At 39.7% G+C, this 26,750-nt stretch overlaps 1 protein-coding gene across 8 annotated transcripts in view; it reads right to left on the reverse strand.

The window, feature by feature from the left end:
• LOC108918273 (espin-like) overlaps positions 1-25,536 on the reverse strand; it is a 36,444-nt gene extending 10,908 nt beyond the window's left edge. For 2 of the 8 annotated variants that reach the window (XM_029247987.1, XM_029247981.1), the window contains exons 1-11: positions 24,570-25,536; positions 20,786-20,979; positions 16,306-16,492; positions 15,570-15,752; positions 14,401-14,532; positions 11,452-11,680; positions 10,535-10,821; positions 5,914-6,072; positions 4,500-4,698; positions 2,755-2,784; positions 460-602 (exon numbers count right to left, since the gene is read on the reverse strand). In XM_029247987.1, coding sequence (XP_029103820.1) covers positions 460-602; positions 2,755-2,784; positions 4,500-4,698; positions 5,914-6,072; positions 10,535-10,821; positions 11,452-11,680; positions 14,401-14,532; positions 15,570-15,752; positions 16,306-16,492; positions 20,786-20,979; positions 24,570-24,863 — 2,037 coding nt within the window. In that variant the 5' untranslated portion in view covers positions 24,864-25,536. Of the gene's footprint in view, positions 1-459; positions 603-2,754; positions 2,785-4,499; positions 4,699-5,913; positions 6,076-10,534; positions 10,822-11,451; positions 11,681-14,400; positions 14,533-15,569; positions 15,753-16,305; positions 16,493-20,785; positions 20,980-24,569 lie in introns of all 8 variants that reach the window. The other 6 variants (XM_029247982.1, XM_029247979.1, XM_029247986.1 and 3 more) reach the window with 4 other exon arrangements.
• Between the last annotated feature and the right edge of the window lie 1,214 nt (positions 25,537-26,750).

Below are 26,750 nucleotides of genomic sequence, written 5' to 3' on the forward strand. Positions count from 1 at the left end.
CTGAAAGTGCTGAAAGCCACAGTGGGATACCCACTCTGGGACTGTCGACAGACATAGTTTTAAGCTAGATATAAGCTAAGAAGTAATAAATATTAAAAGTCTTACAAAGTATTTCTGTATACTATAGCTATATATGGACGCTACATAGCATAGTACCCAGTCCTTTCCAACCATCACAACCCTGACTTGGACAAGCAGTTAAAAATAGCAAGTGAGTCATGTTTAAATAATAAGAAAGGCTGAAATTGGCTGGAAGCTGACAAACACTTCACGTGCTTACGTGATGAGTTGATCAATAGCATTAAACAAAAGTTTAAGGAGATGACATTTAAAATGAATGAAAACAAAAAGGTTTTAATTTTAATATAGTCAATGCGTTGCTTCAAAACACACTGAAATCTGAATGTAGCTCTAAAGATATCTGAAGATGGAAAAGGCAGTGGAATATCCACCCCTTACACTGCTTTCTGAGGCTCTGTTGGTGTAGATGGTTGAGTATCCTCTACTGTGAGGCGTGGGCTTCAGGCTCTTCCCAGCTTTAATCTCCGCAAGCAGTTCAGAGTTGTCTCCATTTGGGGACATCATGTTGAATGACTTTGTGCCTGTGGTATAGATCAAAACACAGTGAGGTGGTTATTTGTGGAAAGTTACCATGATATCCATAGTATTTTACAGTTGAGCTTGCTTTAAAACAGTGCTAACAAGAAAGCAGGGTGGCAGCATTTTGATAATGTACTTCATCAAGACAAGTAGTGAAATGGCTGAATAAGTAACACAGAATAAGATCCTCGGAACTAGTTACTGTAATTAATATAATATTATTAAGTAATTTTGCTGAACTACACATTCTCAGCTCTACTGTGTATAATATGCCATACTGCAAATACCAATGGTCAGTTTAGGGACATCATAGAAAATAGCGGATGAAAAATAGTTAGACAAAAGCCTAGAATTAGACAGGGAAGGTGCATGTTTAGCAAGTCATGACCAGAGGTAGCAAGTGTAAACATAAACAAGAACTCACTCAAAGCACTGTTAAAGAAATACTCAAGTAGGCTACTGAGTTGACTTCCACTCAAAAGTGTCCTCAGGTGGCATGGTGGCACAGCAAGTAGTACTGCTGCCTCACAGGGCTTGGGTGGTGTGAAAAGACATGGGTTTGATCCCCGTGTGGAGTTTGCATGCTCCCCCTGTATCTGTGTAGGTTTCCTCCCACAGTCCAAAGATATGCTATTTAGGTTCACCCATAATGTGTGAGTGACAAAGAGAGAGTGTGTTCCACTGATGTATGGATGAGTGACCCATTGTAAGTAGTGTATCTAACAGTGTAAGTCACCTTGGTGAATAAGGTGTGTGGGCTGATTACACTACATAGAGTTCACTGGAAGTCTCTTTGGAGAAAAGTGTCTGCTAAATGAGCAAATATAGGGGATTTTCATGGTAAGGAAGCCTACAGAAGTGGTTGCCTTATTCTGTGTATGTCTTTGGGTTACAAACAAAGCCAGAAGGTATGAAGTCCCAGGTGCTGAGATTTGAACCTATGCCTGACCTAGTAACCCAGCAATTGTGAGGCACTACTATTACCTGTTGTACCAGCATGATGTTACACAGAGCATGATAAGAGCAGCCATCCAAAAAGCTACTTAAGGATAAGTAAAAAGTCAAGCTAAAAAACAATTACAATATGTATTTACTTTAATTTAAATTTTGCTTTTTATAAACCTGTGTTATAAAACAGTGGCAACAGCTGAATTACACAATCTTCACTACTTGAAATTTATATCTGTACATATTTTAAATAAATAAATTTCTGTTACTACAAAATTCTATGACAACAAAAAATACAAAAAAAATGATGATAGTCTGATTTTGAGATGATTAGTCAAATCTAATAATTTTACTTTGCTCAGTCAGTCCAGCTAATGTGGTAGTTAGCTAGTAAGTAAAGGGGCAACTGATAGTGTAGTAGTTACAGGTGCTGCCTTTGGACGCAGATGTTGGAGGTTTGAATCTTACCTCTAGCTATAATACCCCGGGGCAACATACTTAACCAAAAAAATCACTTCAGTAAAAAAATGACCCAGCTGTATAAATGGGTAAACAACCTTTAGTTGAATTACATTTTAAATTGTTTTGGAGAAAAGCATCAGCTAAATTAATAAATTTAAATCTCAGTAATGGTTAATTTTAGTTTTTTTCAAAAGCAATAGTAGCAACCACTATTGTAGCACTATTGTAAATGCAATATAATACTGAAACTATAATAAAACTACTTATCAATACAATGTACTACCATTGTTGATCATTACACTTTTGCTTGAGACATGTGCAATTAGTGTATTAATCAACATATTAATTAAAATTAGTTCACATACAATGGCCTCCAAAGTTAGTGGTATCCCTTTTCTGATGCCAAATGTACCAAGCTTTACTGAGAACATGGAACAAATTAAAGCGGCTGGAATTTGCCAAACACCATCAGAACTTTGAGTGGAACCAGGTGCTATGTTTGACTACTAAAAAACTCAGAAGTAACAAGAAGAGGGTGATAGAAATGTAACACTGTAAAAATACATTTCTTTCTTTATAAATGTACTTAATTAAAAGTAGAAACTATTATTATCAAAACCTGTTCCAAAAAATACAGTATCTCCTGAAATTTACTTAAGTACATGTAACTGAGTAAATTTAACTCATTATTACCCACCTCTGGTCATGACTGTTATCCAGAAATAACAGTAATGAAAGACTTACTTCTTATTGGCTTGACCACATCTCCAGTTGCTGGAAACAGCAGATGAATTAGATACGGAACAGTGTTTAGAAAGCAGAATGGCCATAAAGATAAGTAGAAAAGTGAAGAACAGAATTATTGTTGAGGAAAATGACACAGTTCAGCACCAGCAAAGACAGGGAAAATTTAGGTTTGAAAAGAGGGAAAGCAGCAATACAGGCAAAGATAAACCCATTGAAGAGGTGAGAGCAACCACACACGTGTGATGGTAGGACCATGAACACATGGATATAATGTTAATAATATGGACATACGAGCATGAAAACAGGACCATGAACAAGGAATTGTAAAAAAGAAAAAAGAAAAAGAAGCAGTTACAATGCAGGATTAATGAGAAGATAAAGAATAAACACACACACACATTTTCTGAACCGCTTGTCCCAAACGGGGTCGCGGGGAACCGGAGCCTACCCGGCAACACAGGGCGTAAGAAAGAATAAACAAATAAAATAAACAAAATGTACAAAAAACTTGTAGATTTTTTCTTTGACATTTTTACTTAAGGTTGTCAGAACTGCCTCCCTTATCCACAAGCTCAAGAGAAATAGTGTATCCTGCATATACTTAATATCTGTGACTTTTCTCGAAACACCTCAGCAGCTAGTTGCAAGGTACATTTTTATAATTAAATTGTATAAACTTCACCATCTCAGCTTTTTTTAACATTTTGTTTATTTTATTAGAATTTCCCTAGGAAGAATAAAGTAGAGGTACAGTGCAGTGAAAAAACAATATGCCCCTTTTCCAGTTTCTCCCTTTTTGCAGATTTTTCACATTGAATTCAATCAGATCAGACACTTTGCTATCACTGAAGGAACCATGATTTCATCTTTGTATCAAAATATTCTTAAGGAAACTGTCAAGCCATTAGTCTATGAATTGAAGGTCAAGTGCAGCTGGCATTTAGCAACACAATGATCCCAAACAGACAAGCAAGGCAACATCAGAATGGTGAAAGCAACAATAATAAAGTTATGCAAGGGTCTAGCCAAAGTCTTGCCCTGAATCTGATTGAGATTTTTTAAAGGTTTTGGCAAGACCTGAAAAGAACTGTTCATGCTTGAAAAAATCTAAATTTTGCTGAGCTAAAGCTTTTCTGCATGGAGGAGTGAGCCAAATTTGCTTGATGCAGTGATAAGAAACCCTGGTCAACAGGTACAACAGTCATTGTCGCTAAAGATGGTGCAACCAGTTACTAACTGAAATTATTTTTTTCACAAGTATAACTACACATTTAATTATTTTCTAAAGGAAATAACTATATTGTCAATTTTTCTCTCTCAAGCTCCTTTCCTGAGCTGACAAAGAGACCTTATCAAATTTAGCATCAAAAAGCTGTAAAACATAATTTTTTTCAGAGCACTGTGTGTGCCCTGAGCATCACAGAACAGAGATGTTTCGTAATGTAGGTGTTGCAGAGGTAGGATAAGGAGCAGTCTGGTGTGTAAAAGGATACCGGGTCATATACAGGGTCAGCATAAAAGCACATCATTGGGTGGGGCTGCCATTAAGGAAATGGTTGAAGACTTAACCACTCATCCATGTAACATCACTCCTGGCGTTAATCTGTAATCAGGTGCTAGGAGAGTACAGCTAAGAACCCAGTGCTGATTTTGCTCCTCCAGTATCACTAAAGTGCTTATAAGAGGGAATGCAAGAGACTGATATCAGCCACAGAAAGAAACTAAAATGGGAGATTACTCACTTCCAGCAGAAGACGAAGGGCGACGCTGGTTGGAACTGTACTTGGATGGAGGGTTTTCTGAGGGCAGTGGTGGGGGTGGAGGAGGAGCTGGTGTGGGTGTGTGTTGGGTTTGAGGGAGAGGTGGTGGGGGTGGGGGCAGGAAATGATCTGAAGCTCCATTTTCCAGGCCATCAGCTGGCTCTTCCAGCAGCAGGGAACCCTGGGAACAAGTGGAATTGCTTGTAATGTACATGTACACCAAAGCAGGTTATATTCCATGCTTACATGCACAAGTAAAGCACTTACCATAAGAAAACAACACACCCGTCCCAAACCACAACACATCCATGCCCACACACCTCACATGGAATTATACCATACATACAAAACTACTCAATTACCCATTTAATACAAAAATTGTCATACTGAATGGAAACATGTTGCATTGTATTACTGTGTAAGACACTGAACACTAACATACACTAACATTTTTTAATTCATTATCTTGTTCAGCCCAGTAGCTAAATAACCAGATCTTTAGTTCTTTGATACAAAAATTAAACCACAACATATTATAAAGTGAACTCTTATTTATACAAATGGTTTATGTTTGGTAAGTATTGATAAGCATTCATCTGCTGGCTCTTCACTAACTTTTACAGTAGCATTCAATTTTAGCTAATTCACATGAATTCAACTGTATATTACCTTTCCCAAGATTCACTGTATCCTGAATTTTAAACTACCTGCTTGGCAGGCCACAGTTCATCAGGCTCTCTGTCTGTTTGTGAGATATGGCCATGTATGGCTTGAGAGCCCCACAAGGGACAGCTGACTGCTTTCCTGTCCAGTCCATAAACCTCTGACTTTTGGTACAACAAGTCATGTCATTTCTAGAAGTTTCAGATGATACAGCGGGTATGGGTGTGGACAGGAAAGTGAAAGAATTTGTTGAGTGGCGCAAGTTAAACCAGCTGCAACTAAGCACTGAAAAGACCAAAGAGATGGTAATGAACTTCAGGAGGTTTAAAGGTTCAGTGTGCACTTTACATATGCATATACATCTATGTTGTATATGTGTGTACACTAAATACTGCAGGGTACTTAACAGAATAGTGCCAATACAAACAGGACAGATTTGTCAACGTTTAATACACAGTTTCTAGAATATTCATGCAGGAGTCAAGCCTTGTCAAGGGATCTTCACTGGGCCAGAGTCAGGCAGTGCAGTTGTGTAGGGCTAAAGGGCTTAACTGTGTGAGCTTTACAGAAGCCAGCGGTAAAGAAACTTGTCTGGTTTAATTAACTGAGCCAGTTTATATTTTGTAAAATTCACCTTGCTATTTCAGAATCAGCATCACCATCCACATTATTATTTTTGCTCACCATTATTGATTCATTCCATGCAAACAGTCATGACTAGTGACTAGTTTACCTCCTCACTGGGCACCATGGCCCTAATCCCACGACCGCTGGCGGTGTCACTGCCCAGAGCTTTGTAGTAATCCCCAGTGCTGGGCTGTTTGCTGAAGCTGCGCGACTTCCTGTTAGAGTCTACTCTGCGCAGCCGGTCTGAGTTCTCTCCTGTAGTCAGCTGCTTTCAAAAAGAATAATGTAGTTCATGACTAACATAACAGACAACTCTGCATCATGTTAATTTTAATAAGTCACTTAAACTGTGATCAAAGGAATACATTTTTTCTTTTAAAAAAGTTATGACATTGACTTACAAGCTCTGTTGAAATTCTGAAACTACAAATCAAAGTTTATTAAGAATGGTTATCAAAAACTGTAAAGTTCAGCTGCCATGAGAAACATTTAAGACATCGTTGATTTTCACAATATTACACATAAATCATGAATTAACATCTCAATAATACTTTAAACATCAAAATCTCTCTGGCTACCAATTTTACTCCCAACTTGCAGAAGCTTAAGTCTGAGTTTTTGTAAGTTTACTTTAAAAACTATAGGCCAAAATGCAATGAAAAAGTGAAACATAGGATAATATAAAGACATATAAAAAGAGAAAAGACTTTTCATGGTCTTCAGTTGGATACAGAATACTCCCCTATGAAGCATTATACTGTAAAAAAAGTGACCAGAGCCATGACACACAGGTTTCCCCACTTGGATTACTTAGGCAATTCTCACTTAAGTCAAATACAGAATTTGTACTTTTTCCTCTACAATAAAATTTTCTTCTGCTGGCTGATTAACAGTGCAAATTTCATTTCAAATATTCACTCTCTTAGTTTAAGAACTGAAAGCTTTACCTCAAATGTGCAACACATTTACAAATCAGAAAAGACAAAGAATTGATACTGTCACTTAAAACACAGCTGTGTAATCCAGGTTAATAAAACAAACAATATAAACAGGAATGTGTTCCTTCCAACTGTCCAGGGTCTATTGATTTTGGCATTTCAGTAGTATATAGTTTTGAATGAAAATGAAGGTGCAACATTAACAGGAACAAAAGAAAGAGGGTTTAACAGTCAAAATCTGTTAATAAAACTTCTATAATCATCATCAGCCCATCAGCCTTTACCAGTATGGGTTATCAATGGCACAGAAGCATAATCAAATCAGGCATCATGACCCTAAATCCAACAACTGATATTCTACATGCTTCACCAATCAACCATGCACATCTACAGTAAGAATCATAAGTATTGGGACAATAAAGTAAAACTGGTTATTTTGTTGCATACTCACAAAACTTGTATTTCAGATCAAATGATGAATACAAGGCTACAGTAAGTACAGAATGTCAGCTTGTCTGAAGTGTACAGAAATATCTTATTTTCTCACATCGAAAAACATGCCTTCCATCCCGTCCATAATGCAGAAAGACAATAATCCAAAATACACTGCATACTTAACTAAGGACTTCATCACAAAAAAAGTGGAAAATTTTAAACTGGCCAAGTCAGTCTCCTCATTTAAATCTAACTGAGCATGCATTTCATTTGGTGAAACAAACAAGAATACCTCCAAACAAGTAACAACCGAAAGTGTGCTGTTAAAGCTTGGTAGATCACGAAAGATATCAAGAATCTGGTGATGTCGATGGATTGCATGCATGTAAAGGGCATGCGACCAAACACTAACTCACCAAAACTTTAATTTGCTTTAATTTTATTTGTCCCTATATTTCAGTTGGCAGTGACAAAGAACAAAGAATTACATAACAAAACCTGTACGACATAACAAAACATATTTTAAACCTGTATGAAAAACATTACCCAGAAACCTGACATTTTGTACTTTAGCCTCATATCCATTTTTGACCAAATTCCAGGAGTACGCAACAAAAACAATTGTTACTTACAATTTTAACAATACTTATGCTTCTCACTGTACTAATTCCTTTGACATTTCACACGCATTAGCACAACAAACAAAGATGCCTATTTTCATAGTATACACAAACTCAGAACGTATTCTGCATTTTTTCAGACTTCAGCTTCACTTGTAAAATGAATAAAAGTAAGGGCAATCGCTCTTGAACTTAGGGATGTATAGTCAGAAAAATGCAAATTTAAATTCAGGTAAAACCTTTATTTCAGACTGACTTACCTGAGAAACTCTTGGTTTGCCAACTGAAACACAATGACTACAGTATCAAACTTCCTGCATCAATCCTTGCAGGTCCTCCCAAAGCTGTCTGCATTAAAACATCCAAACACTCCAGAGGAAAGCAACTACCTTAGTTTGCTCTTTAATGTCTTTGATTCTTGACTTCAACACCCACTTGAGTCCGACCACAGCCCAGATATACCCTGAGGCAAGGTGTCACTAGATCCCTCATCCTCAACACCAGTGTCACACTACCTTTCCTCTCAAATTACCCAGACACCTCATCAATAAACCACACCTACCATATCAAATTGTAGCAGCCTGAAGTCACCTTCAACCACCTCCCAGCAACCTTTTTGTCTTTCTAATACCCACAGCAGTATTGAGGTAACAGGGTTTCTTTAACTCTGATCCCATGAGTTGATGTATACCACTCTTGAGATGATAAAGGGTAGCTGCTATATACTACAGTATGAATAACCTTCCAAGAGATGTTTATAAAGGAGTTATCTGACAGCAAACAGAGGTGAAAGAGGCTTTTTCTGACACAGTGTTAGTCTCTTATGCACCTTCATTCTTCAAGTTCATCAAATCAAGATCTGGGTACACTGAACATAAAAGTTATAGCATATTCTGTGCCTTCTTTTGTTGTAAGTACCTAATGCTGTTGTTGTCTCAAGTAATTTCCTTCCATATAAATAAAAGTTCTATAAACCACTTTGAATATGTATAAATGTAGGCGATTAAATTTTTATGCTCTTTATGTTGCCTAAAATCTACTTTCTTGTCTGTACTGGAGCTACAAAAGAAAGTTGCAGTTTAGTAATAAATATTCAATTCAGTTTAGTTGTACAGTGCTCATCTCATTGAGGTGACACAGAGCATTGAAAAACGTTCATTATCATTCATTATCAATTCACTATCATTCACTGTCCAATACCTGGTCACAGTCATTCACAACATGGCCCAGAAACATAGGGTACGAGGCAGGGTACACCTTGGATGAGATGTCAGCTTACTACAGGGCAATTACACATTTATTCACTCACATATACACACACTACAGGCAATTTAGAGTCACCAGTTCACCTGAAACATGTGCCTTTGTACTGTGGGAGGAAACCCACACCAACACTGTGAGAACATGTAAACTCCACACAAAGAGTGCCAGAGCTGATCCCATCCCTGAATCCACAGCCTAAGTGCTGTGAGGCACAAGCTCTATCCACTGGGTCACTGCATCACCCTTGTTGCAAGAAGTACTTGATAAAAAATAAATATTAAATTATGGGAAATGTGAGTAGTTTGATTCTAAATGCACTTTTACAGTCTATGAAATACAGTGGAAAAATCCAAATCCAAATTCTATAAGCTTCAGTATCTTTCCTTAAGTGTTTTTAAAAACCGTTGCTACCAGTATCAGTGTTTCAAGACACTTGCTGTCAAAACCACATAGAATGTGGGGTAATACCTCCATCCATGACAGAAAGCATATCTGCTTCATAAGCTTTTTAGGAAGCCGTGAGGATGTCAACACTGTGACATGTGTTTACACTTGTCTTTTCATGGACAAAACCAAGGGCTATCTGAACACTCCAGTTTAGCATCTTTGGGGAAACAGGATGATGGATCAAACCCAGGTCTCCCATGACATTGAAGGGTTGCTAGGAACATTCACTGAGTTCAGGCCACACACTGAGGCCTCAACATAGTACCAGTATTCAATGCCTGTTATTCAATTTACTAAGTCACAGTAACAGACCCCAGAAGTTGGAACATTTATGATGTCAAGTTCAAGAACTGTGTCATTGTCAGAGAGACAAAGATACTGCATGACTGAAACAAACCCCAAACTTGCATTTATTTATATAATCAAATGTATAATTTAATTCTACATTTATCAGAATGGTTTTTTGGTGGTGGTGGTACTGTTCATAAGGAACATTAGCATTGCCCTGAATTGAAGGGGTCACTGCTGGGGACTGGTAGTATTGATCTTAATGACATGAAATAGGTTCAGTACACATTGGGGCTTTTTCCTGTATTATACAAGGTCAGTATAATCCTGTTAATCCTACGTAGGCTTTAATTTTCATGTTATTTGAAATGGGCAACTATAGTTTTTTTAGGCAAAGTCCAAAAACAATTGTTAAGTTTTCTAATATTTAGGAATGACACAATTTCCCAAAGATTGCAACTGTCCTTATCTTGCAAGCTGAAAGAATCTTCATACAGATGAAACATTCTCACAACTTGAAAAGAGTGAAATGTGTGTTTATGTACACCTGTAAATTTGTGTCAACATATGTAGGTGTGTACCTCCAATATGGTACACAAGTTATAAGGTCAGTATACAGAATGTGTAATGACTTCCTGTAACATAAGCTGTGCATGTGCACTACAAGATGTCAAAACATGCACATCATCTAAGCTATAAGCTGTGTGTGGACTGTGAGCTCACAGTAAGAACTCACCTCTTTTTTAACAGTATCATTCTCCACATGCCTCAGGTTGCTCTTCACCTTCAAGTAGATCTCAGCTGAGGGCTGATCTTCAGGGGTGTTGGGTGCAGGGTAGCTGGGTGGGGCTGGAACTTGAGGAGTAGTGATAGGGGGATGTGGGGGTAGGGGAGGAGGATAGGCTGGTGGGGGTGGAGGAGATATGGTATGTGGCACCCCCTTCTTCTGCATTCCTGTTCTTGCATCTGGGTTCAACATGTCCATGTAGGTCTGCATGTCTGTGACAGCTGACTCTGAGGAACCTTTCACCAGCAGATCAAGGAGCAGTCAGTACATAAGCAGGCAGATCCAGAGTGTCACTCCTCACTAGCATTACTGAATAATGATATAATAAAAGAGGAATTTGCTAAACCCGATACATGGACCTGTTCTTAAATCGGTACACTAAACAATTTGCTTTATGACTGACAGTGATGTACTGTCATTTTTTTGGCTATCAGACAACAGACTTCTGCCAAAGCTGGCTCTGGGTGATCCCTTGTCACACTGAAGAGTTTCTTTAACAGCTTCTCAAGACAATGCAAATTTTATACATAAATCATGCAACAATCTGATTTCACTGTACTCTGAGGCCACTTTAACTGCAATACAGGTTTAAGGAAAGCAGACACATCCAAGATCCATGATGGACTGCATACACCTGAGCTCTCAGCCCAGGCAGTGGTGCATTCTTTTCTGACACAGTGTTAGTCTCTTATGCACCTTCATTCTTCAAGTTCATCAAACCAAGATCTGGTTTTGTGGTGAAGGGATTCTTATATTATACAGAGCTCATTTAATCTTTTGACATCTCGACATGGGTATGGATGCATGAAGAGTATTGTGTATGCATTTGTGGGCGCGCAGTATGTGCATATTTGTGTGTCACTGACCAGCTGGGGTCCGTGTTCCAGAAACTCCACTCCTCTTCTCCCCAGTGCTGGACTGACTGGAGGTGCAGGAGTCATAGTTGGATAGAGCGCTTGCGGGGGATCCCACTTGGAAGTGGGCAGGCTGGACGGAGGACGAGAATGTGTTGTTGGGGGAGCAGAGGCCGGAGTCCAGCTGCTTGCTGTCTAGGTCAATCGACGGGTCCCTGGAGAGCACACGGTGCTCCACACTCTGTATGGACACACACGCGAGTACACACCCACACACATTTGCGCGAGTATACACGTTTTACGCAAGCAGCTGAGGCACAAACATCACCGAGTAGTCTGAGTTGCCTTTCTTCTCTTGTGGCTTCAACATATTTCATTTAGAATGAAGCCAAAAAAAAGTCAGAGGAAAACGCTATTGCACTGCGCATACTCCTACTCATCAATGGTTCACCGCTGGTAGGTTTTAATACTACTGCAGCTTAAAAAATTAATATTATAATTTAATTCATTGCAACAAGCTTTCCCACATGGATATATATATATATAGCATATAGTTTCACTAAGCTGTATATTTCTGAAGCAGTTTAGGTAAAACCTTCTGTTCAAAGGCACCTCATTCTCCTTAGATTTGAACATGCAACTTTTTTCTTCAGACCCAAAAGCTATGAATGCTTTCTCTTTACTGTACCATCTACCTCTGAAATACAGTATCTACACATATGTACATGTATATGCTACATGTAAACTACATACACCAGAAGAACAAAAACATTTCAGAACAATATTTACTGATGAGACCACTCCATGTTTTCTTCCTTTCTGCAACACTGTACTGATATTATTGGTCCCGCTTCCTTCATGGCATGAATTGCTTCTGTTCAACGGTGACTCAGTGTTCAAGAGTGCATCAGAGACTCAGCCTAGCCTCCCAATTTGTTACAGGTCAGGGGGGCTTTTCGTGACAGGAAAAGCCGACATGATCCGTAAGATAATGCTTATCCTCAGGGTGAGAGTCACACCCTCTTTAGTCTGCTCTGAGTACTCCTGTCCCATCCTGACCTGTCAGAATAGGATTATCCATTGCAGGACAGAAAGGGACGGATCATAAGAGCAGCACTTCAGACAGAGGATAGAACTTTATCCTAAAAGCACCTGTGTACTTACAGTTACAAATGATCAGTGTTACCAGTTACATTTTATAAAATATATTCAAAGACAACTTATAAAAAACTATATTCCTCCTGATACACAAAAATCTTGTACTCCTCACAGTTTTTTGCTAAAGGAGGAACTGAGATCAATTTGTTGTTTAGTTTTACTTATATATTTAGGTTTAGTTCTGCATTTTGTCCTATAAAAAGGATCAATCTGTACAAGGGACCTTCAACATATACCATATCTTTTTCATGACTCAAAACATGATGGCTTTTATACATCTGATATGCATAAAATCAAAACAGTAACACTGCAGAAATTCAGAACTATCCATGCTGAGCTCCCAACAAAATTTACTACAGATTACATTTGAAGTTATTTTTCATGCTGTAGAATGACATTTGCTATGAAATTAATAAATACTGACCTTTCACCCATTGTCAACAACCGGGTAGGTACCCAGCAACACAAGGCGCAAGGCTGAGGGGGGAGGGGACACACCCAGGACGGGACACCAGTCTGTCACAAGGCACCCCAAGCAGGGCTTGAACCCCAGACCCGCTACACAGCAGGCACTAGCTGAACCCACTGCACCCCCATACCTCCATTAAATAGCAACCTTCACGGGTAAAACAAAACAAATACAGGAATACTCCCTGTGATCTGATTTTTTTGTGATACACAAACCACATAAGAAGCATGTCAAGCCTGTATTCTGATCACAGCAACAAGTACTCCATTACAGGTGGATTGCAAAATCTTCACAATCTCTACCCAGCAAGAGAAACAAATTAATGGTTAGTAGACAATGAACCAAGGTCTTCTGTTCTTCAGTTGTGCTGTTGCTTGGTGGTGCTCGTAAACTCTTTGTGAAGACAACATTTGTTGGCCTGACTGCTCTCCTAAGTGCATGGCTGACTAGGCAGGGAGGATCTGCAAATCATCTAATTCAATAGGATGGTAAACAAACTGTTACCAAATCTACCAAATTAGTAACTAAATCATTACCTCTGAAGTCTTCTCAAACATAAAAAAAAGGTTCTGTGGCCCACCAGGAAAGCTGATGCATCACAGCTTCTGAGCTGTGGTTTCAGATCTTGGGTTTGGTCCCTACTCAGTCTCTGTGGAGTTTACATGTTCCCATTAAGATTCCTCCTACAGTTCTCAGACATGCATGGATGAAGGCAATGGTAAACCACTTCTGTACCCTCCGTTATTTTGAAAAGCATATAAGTTGTTACCATGAGGTGAATCTGACTCAATAGCACTTGTCCTAACCTAATAAATTCTTGTTTTGTCTGTGTTACATATGTCACATACCACAACAATTACAGCTGTCAATTTCAATGTATTTTTCATTTATGCAGCTGGAAGAGGAAGATAATTATTACTGCAAACAACTTGAAACCAAAAAACAATTCCCTTCTATCTGGAGTGCAAGTGCCATGTAAAGTTATACGTGAAATGACTTCTTGTGACACGAACAGCCCTGACTTCTGTCAATCCTCATTACCACAGTAACACCACAAACTGCCACGTATTAGAAGAGTAATACAAAGTATAACCCATTGTGACTACATCAACTTTAGAAAGAATGGCTAAAGCCACAAAACATCTGAGTATTTTCAAAGTATGAACTGAACATGAGCACGTTCTCTACTGAGAATTACCCAAGTAACCCAGTCGGCACGGTTGTTCTCAGTAATAGACATCAGAAAGGGAAAGGTGAGTGTGACAGAGAACTAGGGGTTGAAGATGATGTAGGTACAGGGTGGAACAAATGTTCCTGACATTTGCTGTTCTCACCATGTTTTCAACGGTGTGCAGGTACTTGGCACACTGAGCGTGCCCATTGTACTCAGCAAGGTCCGCTGCTGAGAATCCATCCAGGTCTCGCATCCCCAAATCTACTCCATTCACAACCAGGACCTGACAGCACTGCCAGTTCCCATTGTAGAGGCAAAGAACACAAAAAAATACAGAATATGACAACTGATTTAGCTGTAAAACAGACCTATTTTCTGGAAACTGAGTTTTCAATATTATTTTTTGGTGTTTGATGACTAGATTTCATTAAAAAAGATACATGTGTAGTAATCACACTGTATATCAAACGGTAAGGAAAAGACATTTTTCTACATCTCGCTGTTATTTACACTTTGCTAGATTTATGTCAGTACCTCATACTGTTTATGGGCTTCAACAATTTTAAATATTTAGTATACATCATGAAAAGTAACATTACTGAAAATAACAAACAGACATTTTTCTCAGTATCTAGCTGTTTTGTACTCAACTGCAACAAATGTCCTAGTTAGACTTGCATTTTCTGCATACGGTTTGCCCTTGACTGCAATTTGTGTCAGACATTCAATTGTGTTTTAAGACATATAGTTGTGTATTAAGACAAGATAACTTGAATCTGAAAACAACATACTGTATTACTGAAATGATATTTCCCAAAACTCATGCAAAGACTTAGAAAACTGTGAAGGATGTTTATAAGGTACTTAAGATGGTTTTCAAGGGGCATCTTTAGCCTACAGTATATTTTATACAGAAGTAAAACATATAAAATGGTTTGAGGAGATTATGACAGAAGGTACTTCATATCCCTTGAAATGAAGAGTTCAAATGAGGAAAAAATAGCTGACTTCAAATTTTCTTTTTCACATTATTGACATTTATTAAATTTATTTAAAATTTCTTCTAGTAGTTCAGTAATCGTCACAACTGACAATACTTTGCGCCAAGACAAAGCACTCTCCAAAATTTTTCCTTGTACTGGGTATGCCTTAAGCAGCTTAAGCAGGAATGCATTTTTTAAATAATCCTATTAGCAACAAAATACAAACTGAATAATGATTTCTGTTGTTGTACGGCTAAATTCAACCTGACTTGTTGCAGACATCTGGATGAATAAGTGTTTTTACTACTTGACACTAGGAAATTCCCATGGTGCATTAAGTGCCCACCTCCAGTTCCCCGTTTTCTGCAGCATCGTGCAGGGGCGTCCCACCCCAGTTGTCAGTCACAATCTCACCACCGTGGAGCAGCAGCCAGCTGAGGACCTTGGCGTGGCCACGGCTAGCTGCGAAGTGCATGGCTGTGGCACCATCACCATCTCGGTCCAAAAGGCTGATCTGAGTGAAACTCATCTGCACAAACAACAAAACCATAATCAGTGCAATTAAACAGAGACCATCAGTTACCAACACTCATTTGCGGTCCATTTAAATATGCATTGCTGTTGAAAAAGTATTTGCTCTCTTTCCAGTTTTCTCTATTTTTTCAGCTTTTTGACATTTTTGATTAGACCTTTCTGTCAGTTATAGCGATCTATGAATAGAGCCTAAGAGAGAAAAGACATCAGAATTGTTTTTATGCTATTTCTTTGGTGTGTGAGATAATGAAATGTGTACCTGGAAAAGGGACTAATGTTTTCATAGTACTGTACAATACAAATGAATTAATCAGTTTTTTTCTACTGTGCAAGCTGCAAGTCCAAGAGGGTCTAGAGGGTTTGAGAAACCCTGAAAACAAACATTTTCAGACACACTTCTTCAGACCTCAAAGTAAGAACAGAACACATGATGTGCATGGAAGTTTGCACACAAAATGTCTATTTGACAACTGTGGCAGCATATTCTATGAGAATAAGGAAATCAGCCTTTAAGCTACAGTGGTCTATACTATGGTCCTCAAACTTACCAGCCAAACAATGACTGTCATGTGACCCATCTGAGCAGCAGCATGGAGGGGAGTCATTCCATCATTGGCTCTGATGCGTGGCTCCGCCCCACAGTCCTTCACCAGATACTGCACTACCTCCAGATGGCCCTCCTGACAAGCCAGGTATAGCGGCGTGGCACCATTCTTTGTCTGGGCATTCACTACACTGATTGCGTAAACATAAAACAAAACAGTACAAAGCAGAAAAGGCATACAAAAAAGCATTAACAAAGAGTTAAAATACACACAAAAACATCAAATACTGTAAAAAGGGCAGCAGTGAAAAACTGAAAATTTTTATCCCTTTTTGGAAAAAAGCATTGATAAAATAGGTAAAAAAAAAAAAAAAAAAAAACTTGCTCATTGTGAATTTTTCTACACATTGACAAAATGATGCACCATTAAATGAACAAAGAAATTGCCTGTATTTTATTTCCAGACTACAACTGTGTCTTGTCAACTGTGGTGCATTTAAAAATATATGAATGAGAACATTTCACTGGAACATTACTGTGAAACTTTCTTTTTTGTCAGTAATTTTGGAGTCGCACTCATGTATAACCAAAACTAATAGGGTGTATATTTGATTATTCCAATTTTTTGGCTTCACTCCCCTAATGCATGCAGGATTAGCTATGATCAGTGGACAGTCACTGGTGTCCAGTGATTACGCCAGTCCCAAATCTAACTGTCATGCCTGCCACATGATTACACTATGTCCCAGATCCCCAGCCACAGCAGAAGGTCAGGGAGTGAACAGGGTATTTGCCCTTAATCTCATCAGGTCCTGCTTTATTTGGCCACCAAGACAACCTAACATGTCTTTGTGCAAGGAATAAAATGTTGTTTTTTCAGTGAGCTAATCTTATATATGCAGCTTGTATTACGGCCCCCAGAACCCCACAGGGTGTAAGGAGTGGAATACAACACACATCTACAGTTTCAGAGATGACTCCAGCTTTTGTTCAAAGGGAGAGAAAGATCCCACAGAAAACAAGCAAGAGTTAAATATTCATTGGCTGGATCTTTGTCAACAGGAAGCAAAGGGATGCCTTAATCATTTATGAATATAGCGGAAAATGGATCTCACCGATACAAGCTGGGGCAAAGGGAGAGTGAAGCACTACCAGATTAGTAACACATAAATTCTCCAAGTCTCACTCAGTATACATGCCTATTCTGGCCACCTCCTGCCAGCTTATACAATCTATACATACGCACAGAGTATACTATCCCATCCACACAACATCACCAAGGCCATTCCCAGTCAAACAGAAACTCGCATATAAGGGTGTATGCTGTTGGCAGCTGTATTTGTTTACAGAAATTTAGTCTATACTTATTTGAGAACTAGCGCTGGCAATCATAAAAAATGCCAAAATACAAACACATGAACATATATGCAGCTACCGAAAGGGTTTTGGTTTTGTAAATGCCTTATGAATGCAACAAATCTTCCACAGTTGTTCTTAAGTATCTAGTTAAGTATGAAAATTGGTGCATTTATTAATGCCAGTTATTGTTCTGCATATTAGTGTATGCACTAACATTGTCTCCCCCGTAAAGCAAATTAAAAGTTCAGTCCCTTTCTGGTTTGAATAACTGAAAGATAAAACCAAATGGTTTTCCTCCAGAGTTACTAACTTCAAGTGGAGTGGGTTACACATGAGCAGAGAAAAAAGATTAACAAAAATGGATAAGGTCTAACCACATGGATTCCCCCATTTAAGCCACTGTGAAAGTAATGAGCCCATTTTGTACACCAGGTGTAGCAGAAGATTCCAGAAAGTTAACTTGCTGTTGTGGCTGCCATACACACTGTGGCAAATGCAATGTGGGCAAGATTTGTGATTTAACTTGTGACTGAGTTTGGGTACAGGGGGTGCGGTGGCACAGTGGTGGAGTGGGTTGGACCGGGTCCTGCTCTCCAGTGGGTCTGGGGTTCGAGTCCTGCTGGGGGTGCCTTGCGAAGGATTGGTGTCCCCTCCTGGGTGTGTCCCCTCCCCCTCCAGCCTTGTGTTGCCGGATTAGGCTCCTGTGACCCCCCCCCCCCCCATATGGGACAAGCGGGTCAGACTGTGTGTGTGTGTGTGTGAGTGGAGTATGACAATATTGCAAATGCGGTAAAAGTGACCTAATTTTGGTTTTGTTTCAAATTAACTTAATTGGTTATTGCTAAAATTGGACATATTTTTGCCAGATTACTTAATACATTGTTTCCTTTAGAAATTATGGTAATGTTTTAAAAAGAAGTTAGTAGTTCATTTGCACAATAAAATACACACTAAAAATTAAGAATTAAAGAAGGGTACAAGGGAGAGGAACATGGCTTGGGTTCTCTGCCTCTTGTTTTTGTAGGTGTAATCTGAACAAATTGCTTTCAGATTCAAGTGTGTTATGTTTTTCACATAACAATGGCTCTTGGCATGCATTTCAGAGAAGGCATGCAGCAATGTTTTTCGCTCCTGTGTTGATATGGGCATCATTGGGGTCACTTGAGCAATAAATCATATTTTTTAAATTAGGACAAAATGTCATTTATTATTTGTCATAATATTATTATTATTTGTAGTCTTTATTCTTAATTCTTTTCTTGCAGCTCTTTAGTAAGATCTTTTCTGGGCAGTAAAAGCTTATGTATTTGCTGCCAGCAGAAAATTTACCTAATCAAAATTCTTAGGTCTTATTATTCAGCCAGTCTGCTTACCAACAGACTGTTCCCTTTTGATAGTTTTAGCTTGATTTGTGTCACTCACTAAAAAGTGAATTTCACAACATTTTTGTAAAGAACACAACAGGTACATTATGGCACAATACATCAATCTTAAAGAAATTTTTTACTGATTTACTTTTGTACTTTTAATTATAAATGAATAAACATATAATTCCATAAACTTTTAAAGACTTCTTGTGGTACTGACAACTTTCATCACTGTCACACAGTATGTGTGAGAGGAGCCATCACTGAGTAGATGAGAATTTTTACACTTAAAGTAACAATTTTGATATTTCATGAGAAAGAGAAAGATGCTACAATCTAATGGAACCATGCCTATAATTATACCTTCCGTCCTCTGAAAAATGGCTGGTTCAATAAAAAGAATAAAAGACCTTGAGGTGGTAGTGAACAGGCATTGTAGTGGGATGTGGCAATATTATACAAATGCTGCACTTTAGGTGTTACTCATCCTTTTGTAGTGGTGAATATTTAGAGCTTGTCAAGAACAAGAGGGACACATGAAATGCTTAAAAGCCATGTTTCTCCAGTGCTGTATGAAGCACCTGGCAGGACTGTTATCTCTGTCCCACCAAAGCTTCATCTCAACAATTGTAGAGCCTATTAGGGAACAGATTTCTATTCATTTGGATTTGTAAACTGCTCATTAGTTTATGGCCAGGCAGCTATTATTTGTCACCAGGGAAACAACGGTAAACAATACTTGTGAATGAATGGGTCTTTGCTGACTAGTTCTGTCTGGTCTTTCACCCTGATTGCACGGTCACGCATGTCCCCAATTCTGAGGTATGAGGAAATAAGCAATAAAAACAATTGTTGCAACTTTCATAAACGCTGCATACTCATCACTGTAACATCGTGGGTATCTCCTGCCCAGACTAAGTATTAAAATGCACATCTTCTCTATGTATGATTTTTACTGCTGCAAACTGTAAATAAATTTAGCTGTGATTTAGCTCTTGATGAATAAATTGCATGATTGAAATCCAGCTGAATGAAAATATTAGCACAGGACTCAATACCATTTTTATTTTTCATAAGAACAATTTTAATTTCTGTTACACTGTTAAGTGTATTTGCACTTGTGAAACATGCTTTATTTGATCATCCCTTGAACTTTCTCACTTGGATTAATCAATTCTTTACTTGCTATTAATAAGAATAAAAACAATTAAGTATATATTTACATTTTACATTTATTCATTTAGCAGATGGTTTCTCCAAGTAGCTGCATAAAACTTTATTCAAATAAATATAAATAATAAAATATACCTTTCATGTCTTAAATACACCCAAATACACACGTGATTTAAAATTAATCTAGGCTGGGAAGGAATTATCTGCACCAGGAACTTTGATCATGTTATTCTGGCCAATGGTAAAGAGATAAGCCTTCACCTGCTCAGCTTATCTAAACATTTTAAAACTCAACCATATACACAATGAGTTATTAAAATTCAAACATAGGAGAGATAGCATTTAACCAATACCTACGGTATATCACATAATTACGAAAAAAGTCAGCATGGCACCACAACTCTAATACATCAGAAACTGTTAAACTGAGATTAACTACCAAAACAAGCTGCAACAGCCAGCAAAGTTATTTATTACGATGACACAATGTACCTTATATCCTATGCTAAAAAGTTTGTGATCATACAACAGGAGACTGTGCGCCAGAAACAGCTGCTGTTAAGTGGAAGTGTTGTACAGGTTTACCTTGGGCTGTGTCCCAGCAGGAGCTGCAAAGTGGGCAAGTCTCCCTTAGCAGCAGCGTAGTGGACAGGTAGTGCCCCTGTGTCTGTGGCCACTTTGGGGTCACCTTCCCCTCCCTTCAATAGCCATTCAGTTATCTCATGGTGGCTGAAGCGGGCTGCAAGATGTAGGACAGTGGCCCCAGAGCTGTCTCTGTCCTGCCAGTAGTGAACGGCGGAAGAAATGTCAGGATCAATGCACTGAGCAGCCACAAAAAGCAAGGATAACATAAAAACACTACATCTTAACAAACCACCACAGTGTGGTATCATGGGCAAAATCAAGTTCACAATAGAATGCAAACAAAAAATATTTAAGATTAAAAGTTTTAATTAGCTAATTAGTCTCTGGTGTAAGATGCCTAATATCTGAAAGTATTGAAAATCCTCTGAATGGTATTCTTCATGAATAAAACATTAACAGCACAACTCAATTTCCACTTTTTTCACTGTGCTGTTTACTAAAGCATGTCATTATCATGTACCATAACAGAAAGAGGTTAAATTATACTTCTTACAAGCTTTATACCCCTTCCACTTTAGAGAGAGCAATTACTCCCTTTCGAGTTGCTTTGGGCCCCCTTCCCACAACACCATCTAGCTCAGTTACTGGGTTACTTAACAGCTGCATAACTGTAACCTCTACAGACAGATGATAATTAACAGCTATGAACAGCTATTAGTTATCATCTAAATATTTTACAAATTAAATGTAATGTACAGGTCCGGGTCAAATGTGTTAAACCCAATTATATTTAGGGTCTTTGTTGGTTTGGCAAAACAGCTGAATTCACACAATTTCTATATATCCACCCTGAGAAGACCCTATAAAGATCTTATGAAAATAAAAGTCCTTTGGCTTTACAGAAAGACGGATGTTGTTAAACATTAAGATTCAGCTCACAGAAAAAATGACTTTCCTCACACATTGGCTGAAACCACTTGTCCCAAGTGGGGTTGCAGTGAGCCAGAGCCTAACCCAGCAACAAAGGAGGGGGAGGGGACACACCCAAGATGGGACACCAGTCCATCACAAGGCACCCTAAGCAGGACTTGAACCCCAAACCCACTAGAGAGCAGGCACAGGCCACACCCGCTGCGCCACCGTACCCCCTCAAAATGACTTTCTTGTCCATTCTAATTTACTGCATTTGTTATATCTTCCTGAGGCCAAGCAAAGAAAGTTTTTGGATACACACACACACACACACACACACACACATTTTCAGAACCGCTTGTCCCATACGGGGTCGCGGGGGAGCCGGAGCCTACCCGGCAACACAGGGCGTATATTTATACAATTTCTCAGAATTTTTCCAAGCCCTACTCCACAACAAGCACAACATTCACTCTATATGGTCAGACATATAAGGTGTTATGACTCCACATTTTAGCATGTACAATTTGGGAGATACATGAAAAATAAGTGTCCTCTACCATGGACAAAAGTGAACGAATGAGTCTCAGGATGATGTACTCTCAACTCCATTCGGACCTCAAGCAACCAGCTGCACACAGTTTGGTCATATTGTGACATTGCTAAATGCAGTGGGACTTAAACGTCTAGCACTGGTGAAGTGGGAGCCACAGTGAGTTCAACTGGCGGGAAAGCTTTAGCCAGGTCAAGTAACAGAATGAGTGTTCATTGTCATTGATGTACACTGACAGTTGGCTGCCAGTGTTAACAGAAGTACAAAGACGGGGAAAAAGACATTGACCAGGGCGTGCAACGAATACTCAAATGTCATTAGTACAAACAGCTTTTCAGACTTCCTGCCAATGGCCTTACGTCTTTGTGTGCTGTCTATTATGTGTTTCTAATCCCCCTTCGAGCTATATATAGGGTTTCCTCTAAATCTCCTTTAAACCATTAACATTGTCAAAGTACCTGGAATGCGTCTTTTTACACAGCAGTACTGCCAAAATGCCACATCAGGAATTCCACCATCATGAGGTTCAACAAACTTTTCATGCACAGAAGACCTCAAGGTCAATACTGTTTTAAGTATTTTACTTTTTGTTGTAATGGACTTTAAAGTGTTTTATTAATCTCGAATGCTCAGGAGTGATGGGCAGCCGCAGGCACTTTGGACCCCCAGAGGTTTTTTCTCCCTTGACTTTCAGTTGGAAGTTTTTTCTTCCTTCCCTCCATCACCAGTAGCCTTACTCATAGCTTCAATAACTGCATTGATAATTTATTTCTCTAGTATATAGTCAACTGCCTTATTTGTTTATTTGTCTTATCCTCTTTTTTTCCAGCACTTTGTGTCACTGTGTGAGAAGAGTGCTCTATAAAAATAAATTGAATTGAACTGAAGTACAGTAGGGGGGCGCGGTGGTGCAGTGGGTTGGCCCGAGTCCTGCTCTCTGGTGGGTCTGGGGTTCAAATCCCGCTTGGGGTGCCTTGTGATGGACTGGTGTCCCGTCCTGGGTGTGTCCCTTCCTCCCCCAGCCTTACGCCCTGTGTTGCCGGGTTAGGCTACGGCTCCCTGCAACCCCGAATGGGACAAGCGGTTCAGACAGTGTGTGAAGTACAGTAAGGGGGTGCGGTGGTGGGGCAGGCTTGGCTGGGTCTGGGGTTCGAGTCCTGCTTGGGGTGCCTTGCAACGGACTGGTGTGTTCCCTCCAGCCTTGTGCCCTGTGTTGCTGGGTTAGGCTCCAGTTCACAACCCCACTTGGGACAAGCAGTTTCAGACAGTGTGTGTGTCAAGTACAGTACTGAAAACCACAATGACATTTATTCATTTAGCAGACGCTTTTGTCCAAAGCGACGTACATCTCAGCAAAAGCACAATTTATGCATTACATTAAGAGGAGACATAGCTGCAGACATGAAAGTCTCAAGCAAACCTAGTTTGTTCCCTACCACTTGCTGCACTGAGGTTCATCGATAGAGTAGGTGCATAAAACACAGGACAGACAAATCCCGATACCCTCCCACCAATTTTTTTTTTTTTTTTTTTAATATTCTATGACAGAACGTGTCACTTAGTAGCCTACTTTCTACTCAATGTTTTGCTTTTATCTAAGTGCACAACCAGCTAACCCAATATCATGCATATTTTAGTTTAGTTATTAAAAATAAAATCATATATAAAATAAATGTATTGCCAACTGAAAGTTAAAAGTAATATCACACATCTTTTTAAATGACTGATGCAGTCCGCCTCGCTTCTGAAACCTCCGGCAGAACTTATTTGCAAACACACCAGTCTCAAACATATTGAGGGAAAACGTGTGATTAGGTAAATAATATACAGATAAAACATTTAGTGAGTGCAGACGTCATATTTGAGAAACATGTGAACCCACGAGACTTGCGAGGAACTCATCATTCGGTGAGGAGGACAGTCAGTCGGGCCCTCAAACACTCAGTCTTGAGGACACCAAGCAGAACACAGTAAATACACCACTTGTACTACATGTAGTGTAAAGTGATGTAACTTTTGAAGCCTGTATGACTGAATGACAAATGTAATCCACTGCTCTTACTGCATGTAAGTTGCAGGAGCGCGACGGCACACAGGAACAACAGGTGCACCCGGTGCTGCTGGAATCCTGTGGTGGTCGAAAAGCACTCGCTCAGTCACACCATAATAACGGGCTCTTTCTTCCTGAAATTAATTCTTTTCTTCGATATCGGTTAAGATGCAGCTCCTGAAGTTCACAGTAATTTAAACTGGAATAGAGGTGTTTTGTTTCCCCCCTGGCCTGAGGAAAAACAACACAGAACAGAAGAGAAGGCTTACCGCCACTCGGCACCCTCCCTGCGTCACGAGCCACTGCAAGCAGGCCAAGTTGCCGGTGGCCGCGGCGTCGTGCGCCGGGCTCGCGCCGTTCTTCGCGAGACAGTTCCCGGGTAAACCCGCTTCCTCCACCAGGTAGCGCACGCAGGGGAGTTTCCCGCACCGGGCAGCGTGATGCACCGGGGAGGCGCCCAGCGGGTCCCTCACGCCCGCGTGCAGCACCTTCTCCGCAAATAGCACTTTCAGAGTCTGCGCATCTCCTTGGCGCGCGGCGAGAAGCGTCCTCTCCACCACCATAGTACAAGTAGCGGTCAACTGTCCCCGACTCAGGACCTCCTGTTGCACTGCACCATCCGAAGGAGAGGCTCCCCACAGATTTTACTGCTTAGAAATAAATACGCTACTATGAATCGAGATTATCTGTATGTATGTGCCGGCATTCTTCGGCAAATTTAATGATAAAATACCACTTTGGGTTTTTTCAACACAGATCTTCCTACGACCTACGCAGCACAAAATTACCTCACACGTTCCGAGTACGGCTCCGACTAACGAACAGTCCGTGTTGAGGTCGCAGCCATCCGACACGTACTGAGTGCAGTTTACCGAAACTAAGAGCAAACAGTTTAAAAACGACGCTTTCCGACTTTAAAGAACACCGAGCGAACACCAGCCGAACGGAGCTACAAACACGAGAGCTTCATCCCCTCGTTTCTGGAACTACTACGGACGGAAATTTCTCTCCTCCTGCGACACGTTTACTTCGACGACAATATAATATATATGAATATCACGTCCAAAGGGACACGACATCCCTTGACTTGAAGAAATTCCCACACTTGACCGTACGGTCACGAGCCGCTGAGTGTCGACACCGGAAAGAAGTGTAAATCAACAAGGCTTAGTACCAGTTATTCTGCGAATTCACCTGTGCGCTAAACCGAGCACAATCAAGGGGACGGTCGAGCGACTCGCGCTCCCGCTGAATAATCCATAAAGGGGAAGATCGCTGAGGCCACCGGGCTCTCGGGCCCTTAAAGGGGCAGGACCGCAGCGCAGGAATAAGACGCGCGCGCTGCTTAAGGATTGAGGAGCATCACTTTTATTCCGAACGATAACAGCGTGATATAAGTGAAAGCACTTTATTGACTTTTTACTTTAATGTGTTGATGCAGTTAGGTACATCATGTTGTCGACAGTCAAAGCTGTTATGCAGAGCTGCTTGAAAGTGTGCGCGCCATAGGGATGGTCATTATTCTTGTATAAAATAACCTTATAAAATGTAAATGTTAAATATTTCAATAAACATAAAATGAATAAACGATTATGATTCACACTCCTCATTCTGCTTGTTTTCATCACTGCAGCTTGGGCTTCATTTATTTTTGCACCTTTTCTGCTTTTTGTACAACACACATGACTTTCTGTAAAGTAACATATGATATGGTCATTACACACCTTTCATGTCACATGAGAAACACTGCTTCTCATTAAATAACCGTTTTTTTTGGTAAAACTAAGGGACACAAGTTGTTCACAGACTTTCAAGCAGCACTGCTATACACAAGTTCTCACATCGTGTAAATGCTTGAATATTTATTTCATAGAACATCATTTGACATCTTTTAGTTAAGTATCATGAGTAATTCAGTGTAAGAGAATGACTCTTGGAACAGAATACTAGCCATCTTAAAACAACACACAGGATTTACACATAAGTGGTAAGAACATCTTCTCGAAAACGAAGGCTGTCACATCTTCTGATACTGTTCTTTACTTCTGATCTCTTGCAACAGATGTCATAAGAAGAGATGACAGCTGTAGTGAAGGCACCCAAAGTAGCACCTATGGCTAGCCAAAGAGAGTAACCATATTCAAAGCTAGGGAATCCTGGAATTTTCAGTGATACCTGGAGAGCAGAATAATACTTTGCAGTCATAAATCATTCAATTCAGGTTAAGTACTGTACTCAAGTTTAGTAAAACAGAAGGTGGATTTGAACTGGGAACCTTCAGTCTGCAAGGCAACAGCTCTTATCAACACTATACTCCCTGCAGCCATAACCCTTGTGCTACCAGGTACCAATGGAAAGAACCAATAACTTGTAGCACATACATTTGGTTGGGTATTTCAGAGTGCAACTGGTTTTCCAGCTTGCCTGACCACACCAAGAGCTCCGTGAGG

The sequence above is a fragment of the Scleropages formosus genome, chromosome 22 (assembly GCF_900964775.1).
Source record: "Scleropages formosus chromosome 22, fSclFor1.1, whole genome shotgun sequence".
In the NCBI taxonomy this organism is placed as follows: domain Eukaryota; kingdom Metazoa; phylum Chordata; class Actinopteri; order Osteoglossiformes; family Osteoglossidae; genus Scleropages; species Scleropages formosus.